Genomic DNA, 25,033 nt, shown 5'->3' on the forward strand with positions numbered 1-25,033 from the left:
TCCACCTTCAAATTGGGGGCAACCTGCTCAGGATCCAGTTGCATGATGGGACGTAATTTCATCGAAATGTCATATCTGCACGCGATCGCGCACAACTTACATATTTCTTTTAAAGGTATAGTCCATCATTTGTAATTTGTGCATTCTGTTCGTTTGAAGCAACAAAATTGCTCCAAATCTAAAGAAGGGTGCTGAACAACCAACCTGATGAAGTTTCAGCTCAGCTTTAGCTGTATATTTCGAGAAAAACAATATTTTAGGATCCCGATTTCAAATCAAAAGTTGCTGAATCATGTGTTAAATTGGGCCTGAATTCAGCGTCCGAGACACGTTCTCACTGAACAAATGTTTTGTTATAGCGTACCAAAAACTTTAAAAGATAAATGGTTGTATAAACTACTGTATGAGAAATAAATTGAATCATTGCGATGTAACCTTTGATAACTGAAGGTTTTGATGTCCTGCCGGACTAAGGCTGTGTCCGAAACGGGCGTCTAGGGCTACGTCTAGGGCTATTGTCAGCATCGGCCATTTTGAAGTCGTGTCCGAAATGACGTCTAGCGCTACGGTTATGGCTACAACGTCATCAAAATCTAGCCGTGAATTTTGTTGTCTACATTGGCGCTAAATTTCTAAACAAAATGGCGACCGACATGACCGAGACGGAAACAGCTGGTCGCACTGCTGCTGGTGGGAGTGTTTGTGTCAACGAGACTCACAAATGTAAGTTTTTGGTCAAATGAACCTGTTTCCTTTGATGAAAAGAAACGTTTTAACTTCTGGTCCACCTCTTGTTGTTACTGTGAGTGAAATTCAGTGATAAACAGTCGCAATAAGCCGGCCCGGCCCCGGCGATGTGTTTACACGATATTGAATGCGTAGTATCATGTCTCTCTTTAGTCTCTAGGCCTAGGCTAGGCCTACATAATTATTGAAATTTGAATGTCAGAATTTACATGATGATGTAGAAAGCCTGTGCCACTGATGCAAAAATATCTGGATCTGCCCTAGCCTCATAAATAGTGTCAATACGCTAGACTACCTCTGCTCCGTGGCCCTAATCCTTTTGCACCAAAAAGAAAGAGATTTTCTGAAAATTAAACCCACAAGGGCCAATTCATTTTTTTTTTGCCTTTTTTGGGGGAAATGTTTACTTATCCACAGCACAATTCAGGCTATGCTGTTAACAAAAATGTGCTGGTTACTTTTGTAAAATTCAAGTTGAAATTAGAGGGTTTTTTTAATGTCTGTATTGCTGGCATATTTCTCCCTAGAATTTCATGAAAAATGAGCCAGCACTTATTGGCACTAGGCCCTATTTACATGATTTATGGGGCTATCTGCCCGTTTTACTATTTATGACATTTAAATTGTGTACAAGAATTGTCAGTAACTTGAAATAAATATAGCGAGAAGTACAAAATGGTTCTTCCTCCATGGTGTGCCAGAAAACACCATGGACATGATGGATAACATTCCCAGATTTTATTGGAAACAGGTCAACTCGTACTCTAACCAACTCTTACTCCAACCAACTGGTACTCATTTAGGTCAACTCGTGCTCGCGCCAACTCGTACTCTGACAATTTCGTGCTTGTATATTATTTTTGGTGTTTTTGTATTTTCATTTGATGTATTTTTTCTTATTGAATACCTTGATTATTTTAAAATGTATGCAATGTATGCAATATATGCGAGTATTGCCCTGAAAATACTTTTTTAAATTATAAATAGGCCTAAATAAAAATAAAGCAGACTTTTCTGTTAAATAGACGTGGGGGAGGGAGAAATTCAAACCAAACAATTTTAGATATTATACTTTACCCCATCTGATTAGCCATGTACAGCTGTGCCCCATGTACAGTTTTTATACTGGTACTGTACACAGCCAAGCAAAACCCAAACGTTGGTGTTTGGCAGGGCTGCGACAGATAGGGTTAATTAAGTAATAAATTCAACAGAAAAAAATCAAATCAAAATCAAATCAAATACTGATAAAAAATAATACTTGAATAAAATAACTAAAAGAGTTTATGAGATTGAAGCTCATCACTTCACGGAGCGCGATTCAGCGTGCAAATCATAAACGAGCACAAGTTAGAGTTCGAGTTGGTTGAGCACGAGTTGGTTGGAGTACGAGTTGGTTGAGCACAAGTTGGCAAGGGTACGAGTTGACTCAAATTCATTTTATTATATATTTTTAACAAGTTAATTTGTAGGAATGGAGGGAGGAAGAAAATGGTTATGGTTAAAGGGAAGTAGGCCCCCTAAGTTTTTTTCTTGTTTTTTCTTCTTTCTTTTTTTTTTTGGGGGGGGGGTGTTTGTTTGTTTGTTTGCTTGTTGTTGTTGCTGCTGCTGCTGTTGTTTTTTGGTGTGTTTTTTTTTTTGGGGGGGGGCGGCTTTACTGAAGTACTGACAGGTTCCCCTGGCCTATACAAATAAAGATATGAATGTGTGGACAAAACGTCTTATTACAATTGGTGTAAAATTCTTTTCAATTATAATAGGGACTGAAGATGAGTGCCGACTGTTTATTCAGATGCGTGATAAGCACAACATGAAATTCAAAAGTGGCAAGCGAGGGGCTTCCCGTGATGCTTTCACGTAAGTTTTTAAGATTGGGTTTAGAATCTTGAAAGAATTAAAAATTATCATATACATGTACCTGGGACAGTTTCACATGAACGTGAACATGTTGAAACCTAATTTGTTCAATACTGGTTTCAAATCATTATGTTTAAACATGTGCATCCAGGCATGCTACTCTTCTATGGATCATCTGATTTCCTCTTTTTTCTTGGTTTTACTACATTTGTGTACCATAGTCAATGGAAACCTGCAACACACTGTACAGATATTCGTACCCAAGGCAGTTTCCTCCAAAATGCACATCTGTGCATTGTATACCTGCTTTTTCTCTGAAGTTCTGACAACACCTTGAATAAGAGAATAAAAGAATGGTGACAAGGTCTTACATGACAGTTTAAAAACTGGCAGGGTTGTGGCCGAGTGATAGTTCAATATTGACGGTCCTTTAAGTTTATATTTGCATTTTCATGTTATACAGAATAATACTGAAAGAGATGGATCTTCTGGACAAGGTAACTCCAGAGCAAGCTCGCAAAAAGTGGACCAACTTGTCCCAGAAGTATAAGGTATTTTCCCTCTTTTGTTATCTTGAAGTATCTTCCATTTGATTTGAAACACATATTGCACGGAAAGATTTCCATATACGAAGTTCACTAATTTTCCTCTGTATTGACTAACAAGCCCCCAGATAGCAATTTCATGTCATCAAAGTCAATTTCAGCAGTGAGAAAATACAAGCACTTCTTAGAAAGCACTTAGAATTTTTCAGTCCAATCTCATAGGGTTTGTACACAGGGTGTTGAGTGAACTTCGTAGATGGAAATCTTTCCTATTGCACTTATAATAATAGACATCCAAAACCCACAAGATATGCAAAGTAAAATATTGCGATTTTTTTCCTATTGAAGTGAATTTTATGATTTGGATAATAAGTTAAACTTCTCGCTTTTGTGCACAGGAACTGAAGCACCCACCGACTGGAACAGGAACTGAGGAGGGTGAAGACACACCAGTATCCTGGTCATATTTCCAAGATATGGACAAAGTTTTAGGGGGGAAGACCTATCATTACTCCACCCTGTCTTGTCTCTTCTTTGGAGACATTTCCAGAGGAGCAGGCTGCATCCACTTCAGTCGAAGAGCAAAGTAAAGTATCTAGTCCTCCGTCCAAGAAGAGAAAGAATGCCAGCGATGAAGTTATCGAGATGATTAAACAGCAAAACTGTCTTTTGCGCAGTCAAGAAGAACAGATACAAAAACAAAATGATGCTCTTATTGGCCTCCTGGGGCGTCTTGTTACCGCAGTTGAAACCAAAGCCCATGAAAAGTGATTTACAGTTTTGGCTTTTCATGCTGCCTGTCACAAAACTTATGTCAAATTTGGTTATGATTCAAACAGTTTCAATTGGTTTTGTGGGTTGGGTGGACAACATTTGTTTGGTACCACAGCCCCACCCAAATACACTGTAAAATTATTTGGCACAATAGTGGGCTTCAATTGTCGAATTTGAATGTTTATTTATTCCATTTTTAATGTTCATTTATTCCATTTTAAAAAATGTTCTGCCAAATGAATAGAGCACCTCTAAGGTCAAACTAAGTTTTGTGATACACTCATTTTCAAATAGATAGAACCCTTAATAAAATGTGTACAAAATTACAAGCATCTAGCCTTCCATGAAAGTGTTGTAAATTGAAATTTTATTTGATACCATTTCAGTGCAAAATATTTTAACACAGTGATGTCACATTGTGAACAAACATAAGTGGGTCTGTAAGACTTCATACAAATTTTCAACACAATTTTTTTCAATGCCAATTCGATTGAGCATTATGGAAATTCATGCACTATAAATATACCCATTCCCCGTACAGGGTATATACAGACCCACTTCTCATGTTTGTTTACAACGTGACGTCATTGTGCGATAAGGTTTCACACTGAAATTATATCAAATAAATTTACAGTTTTTACCACTTTTATGTAAGGTTAGAGGCCTGTAATTTGTCACATTTTGTTAAGGGCTCTGTTCATTGGGAAATAAGTCAATCACAAAACGTAATTTTACCTAAGAGATGCTCTTTAATTGTTAAAATTGTCATCTATTAAAATTCGAAAAAGGTGGGGGGAAGAATGACAACATATTTACACATTAAAATGTTACGTATTTACAAAAAAAACAGTTTGAAAGCCTGTTAGTGTAGTATTTTAAACAGCAGTTATCTATACAATGTACTTTCAAGACCAGCTAATATATTTATTTTTAAAAGCAAGCCTTGGATCTATCAGGGTTTTGAAACAGAAAAAGCCCTCTTGAAAATATAAATGACTTGTCTGGAAAATATAGATTGTGGTGTGGCAATAGCATTTGTTTTTGGTCATGCATCGCAGGGTTAATAAGTAATTTATAAATACTCCAGACAGTTTCAATATTCCTATTGGTGGAGAGCATGTCAGGTGGGGGTGTTTTAACGGTTGATAAAGGCACAGCTGGAGCTGTTTTTAACCAGTTTCGGATAGCATTTGTGCGGGTTAGCCCATGGATGCGAGGATTTGTTACTATGCGCACAAATGCTATCCGAAAACTGTCTCATAAAAATGCACCATCACGTAACAGAGCTCGAGAACATTGGAAAACATAAGTTTTACAGAGTTTCCTACTTTATTATGCCTTTTAACCAAAAGGGAATTTATGATTGGGAATAAAAGAGTAGTGACTCATTTTTAAACGGCCGTTTAAGACCTTGCAGGGCCCGGTTCGGCTTGGTCCTTTATCACACGGCCACGACCCTGCCGGTTTTAAACGGCTGTTTAAGAACTCATCGCCACTCATTTTTTTCCCTTATTAATAACTATACTTGGCATTAAGCATTATACTGGGCATTTTCAATAATTATTTATTCTCAAAATGTTGTTCATGTTATTTAAGGATTATACTGGGCATTTGCAATAATTATTTATTCTCAAAATGTTGTTTATGTTATTTAAGACATGTAATATAAATAAACACAAATGTTATGTGAACTTGAAGTATATAATGATGTTGTTATGTCCTATATACATGTAGCACCATACTCCCTTGTTAATGGACTTAAAATGGAACGACAAATAATACAACTATAGCTTTTTAAAAGGGGAATCTTATGCAGGCCTACTTGTCAGCGATTTGATAGAAATGGCAATAGAACAAACACCCTTTTCTCAATGCTTACAGATAGTCATGCTCATGAAGTTCCTGAACTATGTCTAATGGTGCAGATATTTGTGCAGCAATATGCCGTCTGAGTGGTTCAGCAGATACATGTCCCCTCTCGAGGTCATCTGGCTCCATAGCAGGTTGTTCATTGGGAGGATCATCCTCATCATCGTCTGCTTCCTCTGCCCACTCATCACACGATAGAACACACACATTATGCATAATCGCACATGCAACAGCAACTTTTGGTGCCAGAACAGGAGAAATCTAAAATGACACAAATAGTAATTCAATTTATTTTTAAATCATTTTGATAAAAAAAGAGAGATGAAAGCGTTGAATGCTTGGGGGTGTGGGGGCTGGGGCGGCAAGGGCGGATCCAGGGGGGGGCCAAAGGGGGCCATGGCCCCCCCCCCCAAAAAAAAAAAAACCAATTTTTTTTTTATATGACATCGCAATAAAGGCAGGCAATGAGTACACCACCATCTTTTCCTCAAAAAAACGTTGGTTAAAGTGGTCAGAAATTGCCTCAGATCGCACCCCAGAGCATCTAGAATCTAAAAAAATTTCGGAGCCCTTATTAAAGCGGGCCCTGAACCCCCACGCCGTAATTTTTTGACCCACTTTTTGGGGGGACCAAAATTTTTTTTTTGGCCCCCCAAAAAATTGTGTTCTGGATCCGCCCTTGTGGGGCGGTTGTTAAAAACAAAAAGTTTTTATAATGCTTTTTGAAACTGTTGAGAGATGGGCCATGCCTGACATTGGTGGGTACGAAAAAGTTTGTCTTAAGATGATCCAAGTATTGCCCAGCCCAGTTGATACCAAATCAACTAAATCTTTGAAATGTATGCACAAAAACAATTAATACATGTAGCGGCATCTGTCTACATTTTTTATACCCTTGTCAAGTCCATGTTCTTACTTCAAGTGTCTTTGTGAAAATGCTCCTCCATCTCGTCTTCATCCGACCGAAAGCCCTCTCAATGACTGTTCTAGCCCTGCTACAGTGGTAGTTGTATCTTCCTTGTATTGGAGAGGCAGGAGCCTTGTAGGGAGTGAGAATAGCTAGAGGTCTGGATTGACATGGATATGCCGTATCTCCAAGTAAGTAGTATCCTTCAGGGGGATAATCTCTCTGGCGGTATAACGGGCTGCATTTAAGAACCCTTGAATCATGGACAGAACCTGGATATCCAGCAAATACATCTAGGAATACTCCTCTGTGATCACAGACTGCTTGCAAATTGATGGAGTAAAACAGTTTATGATTTATGTAGTCCTCTCGTCTAGAGTCAGGGGGCATGATCTTGATGTGGGTTCCATCTATGCTACCTGCAGCCATAGAAATATAATCCGTGTTTGCCAATCGACAAAACCCCCTGGAAATTACAGGGATGTCATCTTGCTGTGGCAGTTTAATTATTGTTTTGATGCCATTCAACACTCGCTTCAAGACCTTGTGAACTATATCACAGATGCTTGACCTGGGAATACCTGTTGCTGCGGAGACGACCCTATAAGCTGATCCACATGCAAGCCAAAACAGGAAGCACAGAAGTTGAATGTCTTCATCCCAGCCGTGGTGACTTTCTGTAGAGATCACTGTCAGAAGTTTGAGGAAGGTGGCCTGTGTTACTCGACAGTGTTTTTTCAGTTGCAGTGGCTCCCTCAGCAAATCTAGCAACAAATGGACTCTGAGTCTACAATAAGGCTCTCTTGGAAGATTCTGAAATTTTGAAAGTTTGATAAAACAGAATGACAACACAGTTGTTATTTACCATAGGTGCAAATCCCGGGGAGGAAGGGGGGGGGGATCCCACCCTCACGTTTTGGAGGGGGGGGTGGCCCATAGGATTACCCACCCCCAGAAGTGGTGACAAATGTGCTTATTTTTTTACTACTTAATGTGAATATCTTGTCTAAAGATAATGATGTGCACTCTTTCATGTCTTTACCATACCCTATAGGTCTAATGCAAAAGTGTAGTGCTGCCACATGAATAAAAACAAAAATCCCACTCTTATCATGTACGTTCAAGATAACTGTCTTATTGTGTACGTACGCTGGCAATTTATACAAAATTTTTGGATCATCCCCCACTTTTCAACACGGATGTACGCCCTTGCTCTTTACACTTAAATTTTAGCTTTGCTTTTTATGGACCCCCTCCACACCAATGAAAACCTTTAGATAAAGTACACGTTTCAATTCTATGTAATTTAATATTAACTAAACCTAACCATATCCGCTGTTATCCTCAATAATTATGTAGAAAATAAAGTCAACTGAACTGAACTTAATTTCTTTTTGAGATTTCATCACATTAATTATCACACATGGCTAATTCACTTACGTTTTCTGCTGGTGTGAGAACATTCAGAACTTGGAGGATGAAAGCTCTTCTTTGCTGGATTTGAAGTAATTTCTGATTATTTAGGACAACAAAGAATTGAATAGCAGCTATTAAATTAATAACGGCATCATCATTAGCGATCATACTAGTCTACTGAATGGAATCATTCTCTCGGTTGTAAACAAGCATTGCGCAATCAGCAGCAGACGATAATCACGAGGGCGCGTAGCAACGGACGATAATTACCACATAACGTTAAGTCGTCGCTTGAGGGCGCAAACCTAGACCGTAGCTTTGTCCGAATTCCAATCGGCCTGAACGCGTCGAGCCGTAGCTGTAGACGTAGACATTAGACAATAGCCCTAGACGCCCGTTTCGGACACAGCCTAAGACTGGGCATTTGACGCTGCAGTTCTCATTGTGCAAAGCTAGCGCGCCGGCAGGTTCCACACGCGCGCACAACGCGCGCAATGAACACAGTGCGATATCACCCTAAGTGTTAGACTTGGCCAAGTCTGGGTTGCGCTTGTTCTGTATCTCAATGTGCGCATGGCGCATACGTACGTACACTGTACCAATAGATATATAATAAAATCTTGGACTGTACCACTGTACATAATGTCTATGCACTTTTACACGCCGCACCATAACGCGCCCTCATGCGTCAAATCAAGACCAACATTTTAAAAAGTACATGTACATGTTATTTTTATGTGTTGCAGCAACCCCGACTCTGTCAATCTGTCAAGCACACGCCCTGGTTTGTTCAACGTTTGTACACAGTCTATGGAAATTAATTTTCGCTGTGATTGGCTTCTTCCCATTCGGGTAGAAGCCAATTAGAGCACAGTATTGCAGGTGATTGGCGTTTTTATTCTTAAAAACTCGCCCATGTTGTTTTGATATTATTTCTAACACGCACTCAGCCTTATCTGCGTATGTGCGCAGCCAAAGTTCCGCTGAAAACGCACACGCATTCCATGGTGAAGAGGAGAAACCATAGATATAGAATAAAAAAGACTTCTATATCTATGGTAGAAACAGACACACGCACGCGTACGTTCGAATGCTTTGAAACCATAGATATAGAATAAAAAAGACTAGATCGGCAGTGCGTACAGACGCGCGTTCTGCCATGGACGGCGCCAGTTGTCAGCGCGTGGGGCAAACGTTGCGATACACGCACCTTTTTTTCCGTAGGTTTGTATGGAAAGATATATTTTTGACCTGAAGTAGTTATTCCTCCAACAAAATTCAAAATGGGCAGGTACGGCGGAACCGGGGGGGGGGCTGGGGGGGGGGGCGTTTGCCCCCCAGATTTTCCCAAGTTCCCCTTTTGCGGCCATAAATGTGCCCCCTCTAACAGTAAAGTGCCCCCTCAAGAAACAACCAAAATGGAACGGGACATAGATACTAGATCGGCAGCGCTTGAATACGCGCCATAGAGTGTGCACACATTTTTCCGTTCCATAGATATAGAATAGTCGTTTTATTCTATATCTATGGAACGGGAAAATTTGTGCACACTCTATGGCGCGTATTCATGCGCCGCCGATCTAGTCTTTTTATTCTATATCTATGTTTGAAACGGCTCTATTTACGCACAACACGTGGCGCTATGGATCTTAACATCTTTTACAGGTTAACCCCAATAAAGATTCCCCTTTGTTTTAAATAACATTTGAATGTCGTGTCCTTTATAAGTTAAATTTAAGAGCAGCTGGTCTTAGCATTATCATCCAAATATTATATGTTTGAAATCTACAAATTAAGATGACATTTTAAAACTTTTGCAGATTGTTATCCGTCCTTTCATACCTTCTGAAAATAATAAACGAGTCTTCAAAATTTGGTTATTTTGATTGGCCGAGCGATGTTGCTGCATGCTGCATATACATATGGACGGTGCAACCTCGTGCCCCGTGGGTACGATCTTGCAACGATCTTGTTTCCCATCATGCCTTGCGCGATCGTAACCTCTGGAATTGTGTAATTTAAATATACCAAAATACGGTACATTATAATTAGGGCTGCAGTTTTTCCGTTTTACGTGCCGACGCCATCTTTAAAATGTTAAAAGTTGTGATTTTGAAGAATCAATCCTTTCAAACACTACGTTTGGACGTTGTGTTAATTAGCAAAGATTTGTATAAAATGTACGTACCCCTTTTGCGCCTTTACAACCACAGATACAGGGGGTTTTTTTAGCGAAAAACCCGGCTGACATAATCCATAGCGTACAGGCATCGCGACTTTAGAATCATATTATTTTTTTTCGTACGTGACGTTACGTGCAAAGCTAAGCACGCGAGCGCATTATGGGCGCGCCCGGCGTGCAATCTTCGAAACGCCCGCGCAGTACGCTGTGAATAGCCATTCAGCGTCATTTACATCATCATCACAGCCAGGGGTTAGTGTAAGGAACGAGCACGCGCCCCTGGAGTCGAGGCTGGGGACGGTGTTGCATGCATCGATGAATACATGCGCGTACACGCGAGGGGGGTGCTGATGGCAGATTGATCAAGTCGGAATTGCAAACTTTTGCTCCGCATGTATGCACATGTATGCGCATACTCTTTAATACATGCCCACACGTGTACATGTACGTATAATACGCGTGTTGTACAATGTACATACAGTGTGCGCGCATTGTTAAGATACCGACAAAAAGTCTCCGCGCGCAGAATGGCGAGATAGCGCTCTAGGAATTTAATATAGCTCTATGGAAACAAAACAACTAAGTGGTGCACAAGTGCGTCCACATCGTCCAGGCCGCGTGACGCAGCCCGTTTTGCTCACAGAAACCACAACGTAAAAGCGGATAATGACGTGTCTAGGTTTTATTATATGTCTATGGTATTCGCGAAAGATCTAAGCACCCTACCTATCCTATTGCTCAGCTAAAGTTAAGTGTTCCAAGCAATCACTTTTGCTCATGCGCAAAACATTTACGTCATAAACATTCCTACGCAGGCGGCAGTTCAATCAAGGTGTGCGTGTTTCCTTAACTTAATCACGCGTGCGCGTATTCTGCGACGTAGTTGTTGCGTCGTCAATTGCACTCGCGCCACCCGTCTAAAAATCAACAAATCGATCGAAAATAAGTGTTAGAATGTCGCGACCTACAATCCTAGGGTTTCAGCTTAGCTTCCCATTTACAATAATCGATATTGACGAGATTTCCCTTGACCCCTAGAAAGTCAAACGTTGAGCCTTAAAAAATACAAACCAACGGAAAGAAATAAAGCCGCCATGAAATTCTAGTGCGCCACTTGACTTAGATTTAAGTCATGAAAATACGAGGGGCACTCAACGAAAACCTTTTGTGAATATTGCTTAAATTTTAAGACCCGTCTAAGTCGCATAATTAAGTGGGGTGCTTACTTTTTTGGGGACTTAAGTCGTTTTCTGAATACGACCCCAGACACGTGGCCGTCCTACACCAACGAAACTACAGTGTCCAAGCACATGATATAACAGTTACTTAACATTGAAAAGTGACGACTTGCCAACGTATGTACGCCGAATAAGTGTATAAAGGGAGATGATAAGTGACTTTTGTTCTTATCCATATTGTAAAAATCGCACGCAGGTATCTAGGCCGAGTAGACCTGCTTTTGTCAAGGTTTACTACCGCATCGGTCCTCGGGTATTTTCAATTGACGCCTCCGCTGATGACAACGTTCACTTTCCTGCCCCAGACACAATGCAAGTTGTTGTCCCTGCGACATTGAAAGGACTGCTAGCTGCAGGGCAAGTGTATCATGTGCTGTTGGATGAGGGTGTGGTAACTGGTCCTGGGCCACGTTATGCTCCGTCAGCTGCTGTTACAGACACCAATTTCTACAAAGTATTACACTCTCCCTTGCCAAATCGTAAGAACACCAATTAAAGACGTATAGGCTAACCGGTGTATTTATGACAAGAATGAATTGACGAAGAATTCATTATTTATATTCATGATATAGTTATGGAATAAGTTTCCAGATCCATGTAAATTAAACGAGGTTTAATTATTGACTCACTTTTCCCGAGAAGAGGGTTTCTATGTGTCCCCCACTCGCGCTACCCAAAATCAGTTCCTCTAATTTTTGGTTTGATCTGATTTTGTCCACGATTTCTAGTTTTCAAAATCGAGTTCCTAACATCTGAGTGTATATATATTTTTTTAATAATTATCATGGCATACAATTTTATATTTAGGTGATGCTTTTGCTAAAAATACTTATATTTGTATAGGATATCATGAGACTCCGTACTACACGACCCCAGCGCCTCCATCAAGTTGCTCTGACACAGGTGAGATACAGCTGCTTGTAGGAATATAAGCTGGCATAGAGCGCGCTCACAGTGGACAGCTTTTGTTATAGACCATTATCATGTTGCGGCCATCTTGATTTTTCCCCCATTCAAATCAACGTAACCAAAGCGAGGCTGGAAGGAAAAATAGTTTGCACAACCAAAATTATAATTCAGTACTGTGATTGGATACAGAGAATATGACTGAAATGGTGGCAGCATGATAAAAGGTCTATTTCCATTCATCAGACATAAGGAAGGTGCGATATGAAGACTACTCATGCGTATCACAGGGGAACAAAATTGCTAGTTACAGGTGTGTGCGTTACGTTTTATCCTTGGTATATATGTTCCCATCAAACCAAGGTTAAAGAACCACGAGAACAATAGATTGTTATACAACGATGAGACATGATATCAAAACCCGAAACTTATAGGGGCATTTAAGGGGTAAAACGCTGGTCATAATGTAGAAAGAGAAAGATACAATGCTAAATATTGGAATGGTTCTTGAAACTGATTTTGAATCGGCCCACAGAGGACTGTGATTTTATAAACTGATCATGTCCATTCCATACACACGAGGCCCGTGCAAAGATAAGGTGTTAAGGGAAACTGGTTGCGTGTGAATTGAACATACATATTATGTGTGGTCAAACTTTTTTTTTTGCAGAACGTCCCACTATCATTCAGTCTTGGCCAGCTGAAGGATTTTATTCTTCAGACAGTTTGGATAAACTGATCCTCAAATATGATCAGGAGGTTAGTATAAACTGAGATTGCATGTACCATTTCACTTTTGTTTGCAAAATTTGGGGATGTAAAATTAAAAGAAATTGGTGTAACCCTTCGCAATTTTAGAAGAATAGTATACATATACAGAGTTGGTGAGAAAGAACTACATGCTCGCCTGTGTGCCACTAGCTTAATTACCAGTGCAACAATAGAAGTGGATACTGCAATTGTGGCTGTTGATGGAATTTCCATAATGTTTTTGGTTCCAATTAAAAGAACCGATGACAAGAAAACGTGATTTTTATTTTTATTTTCGTTGATATCCTATTTTCTTTCAAACAATCCTCCCAACCAATTTGTCCTTATAAAATTACAACTTGTATACTATTTTATGATAATTTTGAAGGTCACTTTTCAATACATTTTCAACGATTAACATGCTCCAACTATCGCTGTATCTTATAATCCTTACGTTGGAAAGTTATACAATTTATGAATTGAATAAGTCAAAGTGATTAATTACCAATCATTCAATATAAATGGGTTTGTGTATAAACAAAACACTTTTACGTTTTATAACTAGAATCGAGCATTTTCCAGTACAGTCGATTTTTTGTTTGTTTCCAACTATTCATGAAGGTCACGTTGACTCAGAGTCGGAGAGGGCTTTACATTTACAGAAGACGTGCCTGGCAGTCTGCTCAGACCTGTAATATTGTTCAGACGGCTCAAGACACAATAGAAACAGCTAGCTGTCGCTTGAATTTCGATCAATATGATCTTGATGGTAACGGAGTGTTTACCATTATAATGGGTGAGGATCTAGTGACAGGTCTTGCCCCATGTAATGTTTCTTCTGGATGGATTGCTGTCACACTGTACAACGGTTCACCACCAGGTTGGTATTTGATTTTACACCTGACTGCTGTATGATATATTGTATTTTTACGCTGATTTATATCGACATAACATGTGTTTCACATAATAGCACATGTGTGAATGTGCGCTTTCTATATGATTGGAAGGCGCACCTGTAGACAAAGCGTGATGTATATGTCTCAGGTCTATTTTTTTCTTTGATCATGTGATGGGATTACACCTGCCTTGATTTTGAAACTATACTGTCGATTCTATAGTTCTTCTTTAGGGATAATACGCCTGCTACATAATTCTATCTGTCAACCACTAATACATCATAACGGAGGCGGATTTGTAAAGGTTATGAAAAACTTTATTTTAAATGAATCAAGCTGCACACAGACCTGTTGGAAACAAATTTCTCCCGTTTGAAAGACCGTATCTTCATGCAACTTTCAGGGTTTGTTTGTCTTAAAATGATGCAACTATGTGATTTTTGATATGTTCAGTATTTTTTTTTTGAAATTGGAAAAAAAAGGCGTCGGTACAACCATTTTTCAAAGCTGTAACAAATAGTGTTTTGCAATATCTGTCAATCTGTTCAAGCCTCACGAATATTTATAAGGTTCCTATCCATAATGGTGTGTAGTAAAATTTCGCACTATTGCCTCTTTCACAACATATTAATTGATAAATATCAGCCTTTTCCTCAACTTCCATCGGTCGATACCGAGACCCACGCGAAGTAAAACCGAATCACGCTAATGAATATGCTAATAATGCGCCTCGTCAGTGTTGCGGCAAAATCTGCCAACCTGAAAACTACGTGTAGTTTTGGTCGGCAAAAATCCCGGTCTAGCGAAATTTGCCTTGGAGATTGTCTTAGTTCAAGGGGTAAGGATAGCGTTTGCAACAACAAAATTAAGCTGAAATTCAGGAATAAACTAAAAGATGATATTAGTGTTCAACTGCTCTGTTTTAGCATCACTAAAAGAGTAGTCTAAAGATCAAACATCACGTGTGCAGAGCCACGGTCGAACGCCTGATATATCCTGACATGTAAATGTTATGCGAGCCGGCAAATCGAAGTCGATTTTAGAAACTGTGACGTCATTTCGATCAGAAATGTGGACTAAGCTGTTGATTGGTAAATGTGGATGCTATTTTAGAATAGAGCGATACGCTTAGTAATGTAGCACAGTTTGTTGTCATGGATCGACTAATCAGCATCAAGAATTCAAGTTTGCTTGAAGATAAAGTATACATGTAATTAGTTTGGCCTACTGTATAATAAACTAGTTTATTTCAATAATGGGTGCCTAGCGCTAGCTCAACCCAACTTTTTTATTTGCAGTCTAGGGAGTTTCAATTTGTTCGTTCTTACCCCACCCCCAACTTATGGACACACATTTACACTACTGCAGCCCTTACAATCTTTTTTTTTTTGGTCATTCAGAATTAGCACCGACGACAGAAGTCCCGTCTTCATCTATAGAAACCATTTCTCCAGAACCGACAGAAGAGGCAACAACAGCGTCTGTATTCGTAGGTTAGGAAATATCATACAGACATTCAGTAATGTAAATGTAAATATAAACACAATTTTAGTAATAAAACACGATTTGGTCTACAGCACATCACTTGCTTGAGTGCAACCTACTGACAACAAATTACTTCGTTCAATTGGGGCCTATAGCCCAATCCCACACTGTGTTAAAGTTGCAATGTCTAATAATAATAATATTAATAGCAGGTTCTTATAAAACGCACATATCCTAAACAACTAAAAGCTAGATCAAGGTGCTTGACTAAAAAAAAAATTTAAAAAAATAATGAATTAATGAGCTCTGAATAGTTCTGTCTTCAAACGTTTTCGAAATGTTGTCACTGAGTCAGACTGGCGGATTTCTTGAGTTAGCTTGTTCCAGAAGAACCAAAGGCACCCTGGCCGATCGATTTGTTACAGATGGGTGTGGTAAGTGTTGTTGAGTCTTGTAATTTACGGAGCTGCTATTACAGGCCTACGGATCTCATCTGTAATTGATTGGTGTTTCGTACCAGTACGATCTTAAGCCAAGTAAGTTTTTTGGTCAAAATTCGGAAGGTTACTTTAGAGATAAGATGCGAAAATTCCTACATGCCTGTATTAAACCAATTACAAAACTTGTGTTACTCATTTCGTTAGAGTCAATGTCAACCACAGAGAAAACGTCCACCTCGTTCTCTACAGACTTCACACCATCACAGTCTACTGCTGATGAGAGTGCAAGCAACACCTTTTGAGCATTGACATTATGTTTATGCCTATATAAATAGTTTCATTCGAACAATGTTTCGCGAAAAACATGTTTACATCTGAACTTAATTAACGTTTTGAACAATGAAGGATCAAGTGGATATCCATAATCTTGAATATAACAATTAATTTTGATTTGAGCGCATACCATAGGTCAGTGCCAGGGTATTGCCATGGTCTGGTACCGTAGTAAAGAACCACGACATTACTTCTATGTCCTATATACCATAGTATGGTACTATACATACAGTTTCACTATTTCAGTACAGTTTCACTATATACCATAGTATGGTACTATTCGTACAGTTTCACTGTGGGTCTGTGGTACCGGACAATGATCATGACCGTGTATGCATTCCTTGCACCATGTAAAATGGGAGTACTGAAACTATACGATCCGTGTAAGTTCAAGTTGCCCGTGTACATTCCTATAGTAATATACAGTATTGCCAATGTTAATACATCGTATAATATTTGCCGTAGTGCTGTAGACTCGATCATAATAAGTGCTGAAATGCTATCTAGGTTATTCAAAATATAACCCCATAACAAACCCATGTTAGGCGATTTTAAATTGTAATGTGATTTTCGCATTGTCCATAATGATATATGATGATCTTTATGCAAACAAAGCCTGTGTGCGAAAAAATGATGACGTCATCAGACCGGAAGCAATGAAACGATCTTCAAACCTTAAAAAAAAATTGCTGAAAAATGAATAGCAAGAGATATAATCCAGATTTTTGCTTCAACTAGCACAGTTAACATAGCTGTCGAGCTGAATGACAATGATTCACGATGACATCATCAGGTATCATATTACAAGCAACCAAATGATTCTAGATTTAGTCATTGAAATTCAATATGAAATCAACTGTGAGAGATCTGGTTTTGCTTTTTACGGGAATTGATAGAATAATCCAGCGTCTTCATTTTTGATATGACGTGCAAAATCACGTGAACCTTCCTTCCGATCCAAACCAGAAGTGCCTTATAATATGAAAGTGGAAAACATGTGAACTAGCTTTCAACGATGTTAGTCTCTGGCGCTGGCCGCTTGTAAAACTAACGATGACGTCATAAAATGTAATGGCGCCCTCTAGCGGCAGGTTGAATAATGTTTAAAATGAATTTTCAGTTCGCTTGTACCCGTACCCCCGCCCTGCAAACAGGACGCATGGACACGCTGATGAATTCACGCTCTTACGCGTGACCTGTGACCTGCAAGTCATCACAGCCACGACTCTGCATGGTTTTGAACAGCCGTCAAGACTGAGTCATCACTCGCTATTCCCATTCATAAATGTTTTTTGTCGTTGAAAAGCGTAATAAATATAGGAAAATCTGTAAAACTGTTTTGTAAATTGTTAATTCTCGTCACTTGCTCAAGCTCCGTTTCGAATTCACGTTTAGTCAAATTGCATATTATGCGACCCTCGAAATTTGTCCGCATGGTCTGCAATGAAAAAGAAATCATATCTTTATTTATTTTTTATTTTATTCTGGTAATGAAACCAAGGATTCCTCAAAAGTACCCTAAGCACTGTAGCTCGAAAGCCTGAAGAAACCTGTAGAGAGGAGACAATGAGAAGAAATTACAGTTTTAGAGGTGGGAGGAAAAGCCCGGAGGAATGTTCTGAGGAAAACCCACGTAATCAGGCAGGGACTGAAAACCCAATCCACATATAGGCCCGGGCGTGATTCGAACCTGGGTCACAGAGGTGGAAGGTGAGGAAAGTACCGCTACGCCACCCTGACTCCCCTTCCGGTACAGAATGTGTGCATTTTTATGGGAAAGTTTTCGGATAGCATTTGCGCGCATTGGCTTTCGGATAGCATTTGCGCGCATTAACTGTGGTCTTAAACAGCTGCAGCCAGATGCTTTATACATGTACATGGGTCATGAAAAGTTACCCAGAATGCCATCCCCACTTCCTTTACACAATTCTGTGAAGCTCATATCAGCGTGTCCCAACGCCCTGTTTGCAGGGGTACGAGCGAACATTTTCAGTTGATTATTGTGGAAAAGCTTATAAAATAAGAAAAAAATGCGAGCCAGACCACTCTGCGTTTGTAACTCAACAAACGCCAATCTCTAGTTTGCAGTCAATTCTGATTTGATTGTTGATTGATAAGTGCACCCTCACCTTCGACAAAGAGGGGTATATGTGTTGTGTCGGCAATCTTAAAGACGACCTAAAAACTTGTATCTGGCGCCCACGCATTTACAATTCACTAATCAGCCTAGTGATTTTCCGACGTTGCTAAATACACAAATTCAGTTTGTGTTATTGATTTCTATTTGCAAATTGTCCACATTTTGGGCGATAGGGCACGATCCTTTTTGATATGGTATAGATTAATCTTTGTTTTTGTGTTTGTCAATATCAGGTAGTGGATCATTTGTAAAGGACGGAAAGTCGATGGTGTCCTCATTGATGAACACAGAACTGAACTGATATGTACAAAGGAAAAGTATCTCACTGTTCGATCGTAATGCAGGAAATTTTGCATCTTTGGTGATTGACCTATTTTCTAAACCGACAATGATTTGTCGAACTTTCCTGCAAACATATTGAAAAATTGAGATTGGTATTACATATTTTAGATGGATTTGAAATGAATGACACCTCCGTTCTCCAGACGATGCAAAGTTGATGCACAGATTAACAAACGAGTACAAGGTGACCCCCAAAAGGTTGTGCAAGCAGGTATCGTTAAATTTCTCAAAATGTACCTAACATTCGTATTTCATTCTGATTGAGCATGTCAATTATACTCTTTATGTATATTCAGTGAAAATTTCAGGATAACCCATTCATGCAAAACAAAGCTGTATATGTTACAGCTCTGGATATGTGTTCTTTAACCAATCCGATGGGAAGTTAATTTCAATGTAATGTGTAATACACATTGTATTATCATCGCTCAACCGGCACTCTGTAATGAGTCTCTTTATTAACTGTATCAATCACATTAGAACGGTAAAAAAAACCACATTGGCATACATAATTAGCTGTTTCTCTGGTTTGTATGCATGGATTGTCATCCAATTTTGACTGTGATAATACACAAGAGAGTACAAACAACATACGCCATTAACATGAAATGCTGATGTTGGATACTTTTTGAGAAATTTAAAGATGTCTGCTTGCACAACTCTTTTGTGGTCACCCTGTAAATTTAAGAACGCTTAAGTAGGACAAACTAGGAACATGTTAATTTCGAATGTTATCTTACCAACTGTTATTCTATGCGCATTTTTAAATACCTCAGATAACGAACCCCCTGAGATCTACGATTGCCCGGATGACGTCATCATTCCCGTCATGTCAGCAACCAATCAGGTGCCTTACAGCTGGATACCGCCAACATTCTCTGATAACTCAAATGCTGACGTCGATGTGGAGTTTACTTGCCGGGCAACTACACCTCGTGAATGCAACCAAACTGGTGACGGGGCCTTCTCGGTAGGGGTTGCCACGGTGATGTACAAAGGAAGAGATAAATCTGGAAATGTGAACATTTGCCAATTCACTGTTACTGTTACAGGTCTGTATATTAACGTTTATTTAATCTCCAATTGATATTCAGTAACGGCGACCCAAAGAGGCATGTGAGAGGAAACAATAAAGACTACCACTAGAGCTCCATCTGTGGTTTGACTGAAACCCAAATACTATATCTATTGTGGTTTAGAGTAGGTTAAGACTTTAGCTGAACAAAGTAAGCTCTGAAATAGTTTTGAGACATTAATCTGACCTGAGAACAGGTGTAATACATGACCACTATGGATTTCTGTGGCCAAAGCGCTCTCTATATATTTTAATGGTGCAATTTGGACAATAATATAATCAAATTGTGTTACAATATTCATCGGGCTCACTAAAGGGCCATGCAATGATTGTTTTTAGGAACACATTTTGTGCAACCTTCTACTCCTCTTAAATGTATGAAAACTGCTTGACATCCCTTTATGGTTCATCAGAAAAAAAGTGCACTTCTTTCAACATTAAAAAATGCTCCACGCTTTTCTGGACAACCGATGGCGCTGTTGCTGTGATGGCATTTAACGAAGAAACTGATCATTTTGGGGGGTTCATGAACCCTAAAGTTTCTCGTTCAAAACATTTATTGGAAAGGTTTGTTCATTGGCTTACTGCCGGAAACTGACACAGCAATGAATCACGAAGAAAGACAATGTACGTCAGCAAAATATCCGAAATTCTATCAAAGCACAACTGCTTTTTATTTCAAATTTCATTGAAACCTCTATACTCTTTGCATTACTCCAAAGGTGTTTCTTAACTTTTTCAGAGTCTCTCATATCTATAAAACCTTAACAAAACAAATTATATTCTCAAACAAAGTCTCTCTGAATTACCATTTTACCCCGCTCCGCCCCCACCCCCCAACTCCCCCCCCCCCAGAAAATGATACCAATATTCATTCTAGTTCAGCCTTTTTGTATTCTGGTTAATCCATAGTTGTAGCCATTGTCTGCCAAGCGGACGTAATAATAGCGGAAATAATAAATGACAATAATAATTATTATTAATGCTTTAATATGCTATAATTCACATCGACATGTGCACAAACCTAAAATGTCACCTAACCCAAGTTTACCTTATCCTGCCACCACGAATTTCGGTATAGGTATGTTTTGGACCACGAGGAATCGATCTAGATAGTTTGCGACAGCAAAATTCATTGTCCTAAGGGTCGTTTAACAATAGGGCGACACAAATCTGTCACCCAATAAGGCCTGACGCCCTAAATGCAGACGCGATAAGCAAGATCTGTTGCCCGTTCATGCGATTTTGTAGTTCTATGTTATCTTGTTCATTTGATAGTAGCCATGTATTTATTACTGTTAATTGTTTCAAAGTCAGTCGTTATTATCAAACCAGTAGGTTCAATATTAACCACTTAACAGTTGTAAATTTTAATTAAAAGACAAGGGGGTGTTCGTAGAAAAACTTGTGTTGTGAATCTCGCATGTTCGTCACAAAATGCAGGTCAATGCGCGTCGGAAATAGTGGACGAAATCACGTGGCCTGTGACGTCAGCAGGGTCATTGGCCGAGTCGGTACAGAGATGCCCATTGATGACAATGAATGGTAGGAATTAAGTTTACTTACATGTTTTGTTCGATTTACCCATACTCACCTGTTGGACAAAAAATATATATATCTCCGATGTGTTGTGGTACACACCTTACAGCAGTATCACTATACACCCTCAGAGGCCCCTGTTATATCCTTTGGAACGGATTCGTATTTAAACAACTTGGGACGCAAATAGCACCACAACAACTCCAGCTCGGTTTGGCTTACAACTTCGTAACACACGTTTATTCAACATGGCTCCGCGCATAGCAACTCTTACACGAGTTGACCTTTGACACACTCTAATAGACTGGCTACCTGTCACATGCATACACGACATCCCTCCCTTTCAAAAGGAAACTTTGGTTTTCTTGAATAATGGATGACATGCAAAAGGTCAACTATAACAATTTCCACTGCCCAATAATCACAGCAACTAACAAACATCTTTAACTTTAAATCCAAACAGAACTATTAAACTTTAGGTGAATTTACAAACCCTTATATAATCAACAACATGCATCTGTCTGACCTTCATGGATTTGTATACATGCACAAGTCAAGCTACTACTGGTAGCACAGGTTTGAAATTTACTATCAACAAATTGAGGATGTTTTCTTCTATTGAGCATCATGACCAAAATCAAAACTCTAGTGGACAGATTCGGATATGAGATGAAACTGCGTTTTGTTTTGTTTTAGAGAACACTCAGGCTATAAAACTTTTCTCATTCAAAACACAAGCATGCTAAATACATGTTTTATGATGAACAACACTTATATAAAGTAACTTTAGTTCAGTCCACTCTAGTTCAAGATATAGTCCTTAAACTTAGGATGCATGCCACACTGTCTCTTGGGTCTGCCCGCACATGGACTGGGCAGCTCCTTTGCAACCGGTGGGGTCACAGCGGGTGGGGTATGAGTTACAGTCTTTGGGGGACTGATTGCCTGGTCCATGGTGTTCCCACTGCTGTCCGCTATGGGAGGTTCACTGGCGGTGTTAATGCCTGTGTCACTTGCACTCTGCGTGAACTTCCGAACATGGCTGGTGTTTCGTGAGTACTGGGCTCCCTCCGGGGATGCAACAACCACACTGTTGCCGGTTTAACTCACAACGGTGAATGGGTCGGGAATGAAAGGAGTAGAAAGTTTGTTGGTCTTCTCCTGCCTCACGAGGACTTGGTCCCCAATCTGCACATCAGAGTATTTTGCATTTCGGCGTGTATCCGCGTACATTTTGGCTTTTGCTTTGCTTTCAGCATCATGGTCACGAACCTCCAAATCAGTGTGATCGTCTGGCTTGAATGCTGGTAGTTTGCCGCGGATTTTCCGGTTAAACAGTAGTTCAGCAGGAGTTTTCCTTGTGGCGGGGTGTTCGGTTGCACGGTATTTCGCGACGTATTTGCGCAGTTCTTTTCTCCAATCCTGACCTGCAGCTTGCGCAATGCGGATTCGTTTCATGATCGAGTCATTCTGTCGCTCCACCTCACCGTTTGCTTGAGCCCACTTGGCTGTTACTCGCACATGGGATATTTCGTTCTCCTCACAAAAGTCACGAAACTCTTGCGAGTGGAATTGCGGACCGTTATCCGACTTAAGGGTCAATGGTATGCCGTGGCGGCTAAATGCCTCTTCGAGGGAGTCAACGATTTTGTCTGTGGTGGTGGAGCTCAATATCTGGTATTCATAGTACCGGCTATAGTAATCCACCAACACTAGTATAGAATGTCCTGATGGAAGTGGCCCAAGAAGGTCGGTTGCCAGATCTTGCCACGGACCATCCGGGAGTGGGGTTGACCTAAGTGGTTCAGGGGGGTTAGGTCGCGATACAATTTGGCATCCGTGACACGACTTGCAGAATTTTTCCGCTGCTTTGTCCATTGCCGGCCACCAGACTTTCGTGCGGAGATTTTGTTTGGTGCCGACAATGCCGAGATGCCCTTCGTGAGCAAGAGCGAGTGCCTGTTGCCTCAATTTCTGTGGTAGGACAATGCGTGTTCCCCGCAGAACAAGCTGTCCCATGATACACAGCTCTCCTACGACCGGAGCGTATGCCTTACAGTTTTCGAACTTTCCAGTGCGAATTGCTTCTCTGACGTTTGCAAGTTCACCGTCTTCGGCAGACGCGTTTTCGACTTGCTTTGTGGTCATGGCACGCGGCGTAGCAGGTACAGCTACGAAACGAACATATTCATCCGCGCCATGGGCATGTTCCGGTTTGCACTTGCCACTTAAGAGGCGTGACAGGGCATCAGCGATATTCTCGCGTCCGGGGACGTATACAACTTTGTAGTTGTACGGTTGTAAGCGTAGTACCCAGCGTTCTATCCGTGCACATGGTTTGGAACGGGGTCCATATATGGCCTCGAGTGGCTTATGGTCAGTTAGAAGCTCAAAGTCGCGTCCATAGATATAGGCATGGAATCTTTCGCAGGCCCAAACCAACGACAGCGCTTCCTTTTCTGTTTGCGAATATCTTCTTTCGCAATCGGTCAGGCTGCGGCTCACATAGCAGATTGGAACCAAACCGTCACGCTGTTCCTGAACTAATACTGCACCCAGGCCGACTGGGCTCGCGTCACCTATCACCTTTGTCGGTGCCGTTTTATCATAGTACGCGAGTGTGGTTGCCTTCGCAAGGCTCTCCTTAAGCGCGCTGAAGGCTGCTTTCTGGTGTGGCCCAAATTGAAATGGAACGCCTTTTCGGGTCAGCTTGCGAAGCGGGTCGGACAGAGTAGCAAAGTTGGGTATGAATCTACTACTGAACCCAACTAGGCCGAGAAAACTCCGAACCTCTGATACGTTCTCGGGCTCTCTGAATTCGGATACGGCTCGAACGCGTTCTTGCGTGGGACCAATGCCCTTCTCGGACAACAGGATCCCCATGAATACTAGCCGGCTCATGTTGAACTGGCACTTCTCAGCATTCAGGGTAAGACCTAGCTCCTGCAATCTGCGCAACACTGCAAGCACTCTGCTGTCATGGGTATTTTGGTCAGAGCCATGTACGATTATGTCGTCCGAGATATTTTCTACGCCTTCAAGACCTGCTAGCGCTTTTGCGATCATGTACTGGTACTGTTCGCTCGCGGAACTTACTCCGAACAGAAGTCGTTTGTACTGATATAGACCGCAGTGAGTGACAAACGTCGTGATCCCTCGCGACTCCGTGGCGAGTTCCAACTGGTGGTAACCCCATTTGAGATCGAGTTTACTGAAAACCTTTGAGCCGTTCATGCTTTGCAAAAGTTCATCCACAGTAGGGATTGGATGACGGCCGCGTATGATCGCTTCATTCGCGCGTCTCATATCTAGACAAAGTCTAATATCGCCGTTCGGTTTCGGTACCACGACGACAGGGTTGACCCAAGGTGTCGGGCCATCTACGGCTTCGATTATGTCAAGGCACTCTAGTTCGCGTATTTTTTGTTCTACCCTACTGCGCAAATTGAATGGTGTTCGCCTAAGGGGCTGCGCAACTGGCGTAACTGAGGTGTCGATGTGGAGCTTAACTTGCTCAGTTTTCAGCTTACCCACGCCTCCGAACACCCCAGGAAACTGCTGCTTGTACTGCTTGGCCTTGTCACCGTTCATA

General features: G+C 40.6%; 3 protein-coding genes across 3 annotated transcripts; 2 read left to right on the top strand and 1 right to left on the bottom strand.

Moving 5' to 3' along the window:
• The first annotated feature begins 485 nt into the window (after positions 1-485).
• On the top strand, positions 486-5,620 carry LOC119725830. Its single transcript, XM_038197418.1, has 4 exons — positions 486-723; positions 2,508-2,604; positions 3,068-3,155; positions 3,548-5,620. Exons 1-4 carry the CDS (start codon positions 642-644, stop codon positions 3,737-3,739), a joined length of 459 nt encoding a protein of 152 aa, XP_038053346.1. The 5' UTR covers positions 486-641; the 3' UTR covers positions 3,740-5,620.
• Positions 4,083-8,498, bottom strand: LOC119725829 (putative nuclease HARBI1). Its single transcript, XM_038197417.1, has 3 exons — positions 8,140-8,498; positions 6,709-7,512; positions 4,083-6,053 (listed from the first exon to the last, which is right to left on the bottom strand). The coding sequence occupies exons 1-3, from the start codon at positions 8,281-8,283 to the stop codon at positions 5,799-5,801; spliced, it is 1,203 nt and encodes a 400-aa protein (XP_038053345.1). The 5' UTR covers positions 8,284-8,498; the 3' UTR covers positions 4,083-5,798.
• Positions 8,499-17,125: 8,627 nt separating this feature from the next.
• Positions 17,126-22,155, top strand: LOC119725436. The gene is made up of 4 exons (XM_038196842.1): positions 17,126-17,138; positions 19,604-19,879; positions 20,815-20,840; positions 22,138-22,155. The coding sequence occupies exons 1-4, from the start codon at positions 17,126-17,128 to the stop codon at positions 22,153-22,155; spliced, it is 333 nt and encodes a 110-aa protein (XP_038052770.1).
• Positions 22,156-25,033: the final 2,878 nt, after the last annotated feature.

This window comes from Patiria miniata, unplaced genomic scaffold (genome assembly GCF_015706575.1).
Source record: "Patiria miniata isolate m_02_andy unplaced genomic scaffold, ASM1570657v1 HiC_scaffold_19, whole genome shotgun sequence".
Lineage (NCBI taxonomy): Eukaryota > Metazoa > Echinodermata > Asteroidea > Valvatida > Asterinidae > Patiria > Patiria miniata.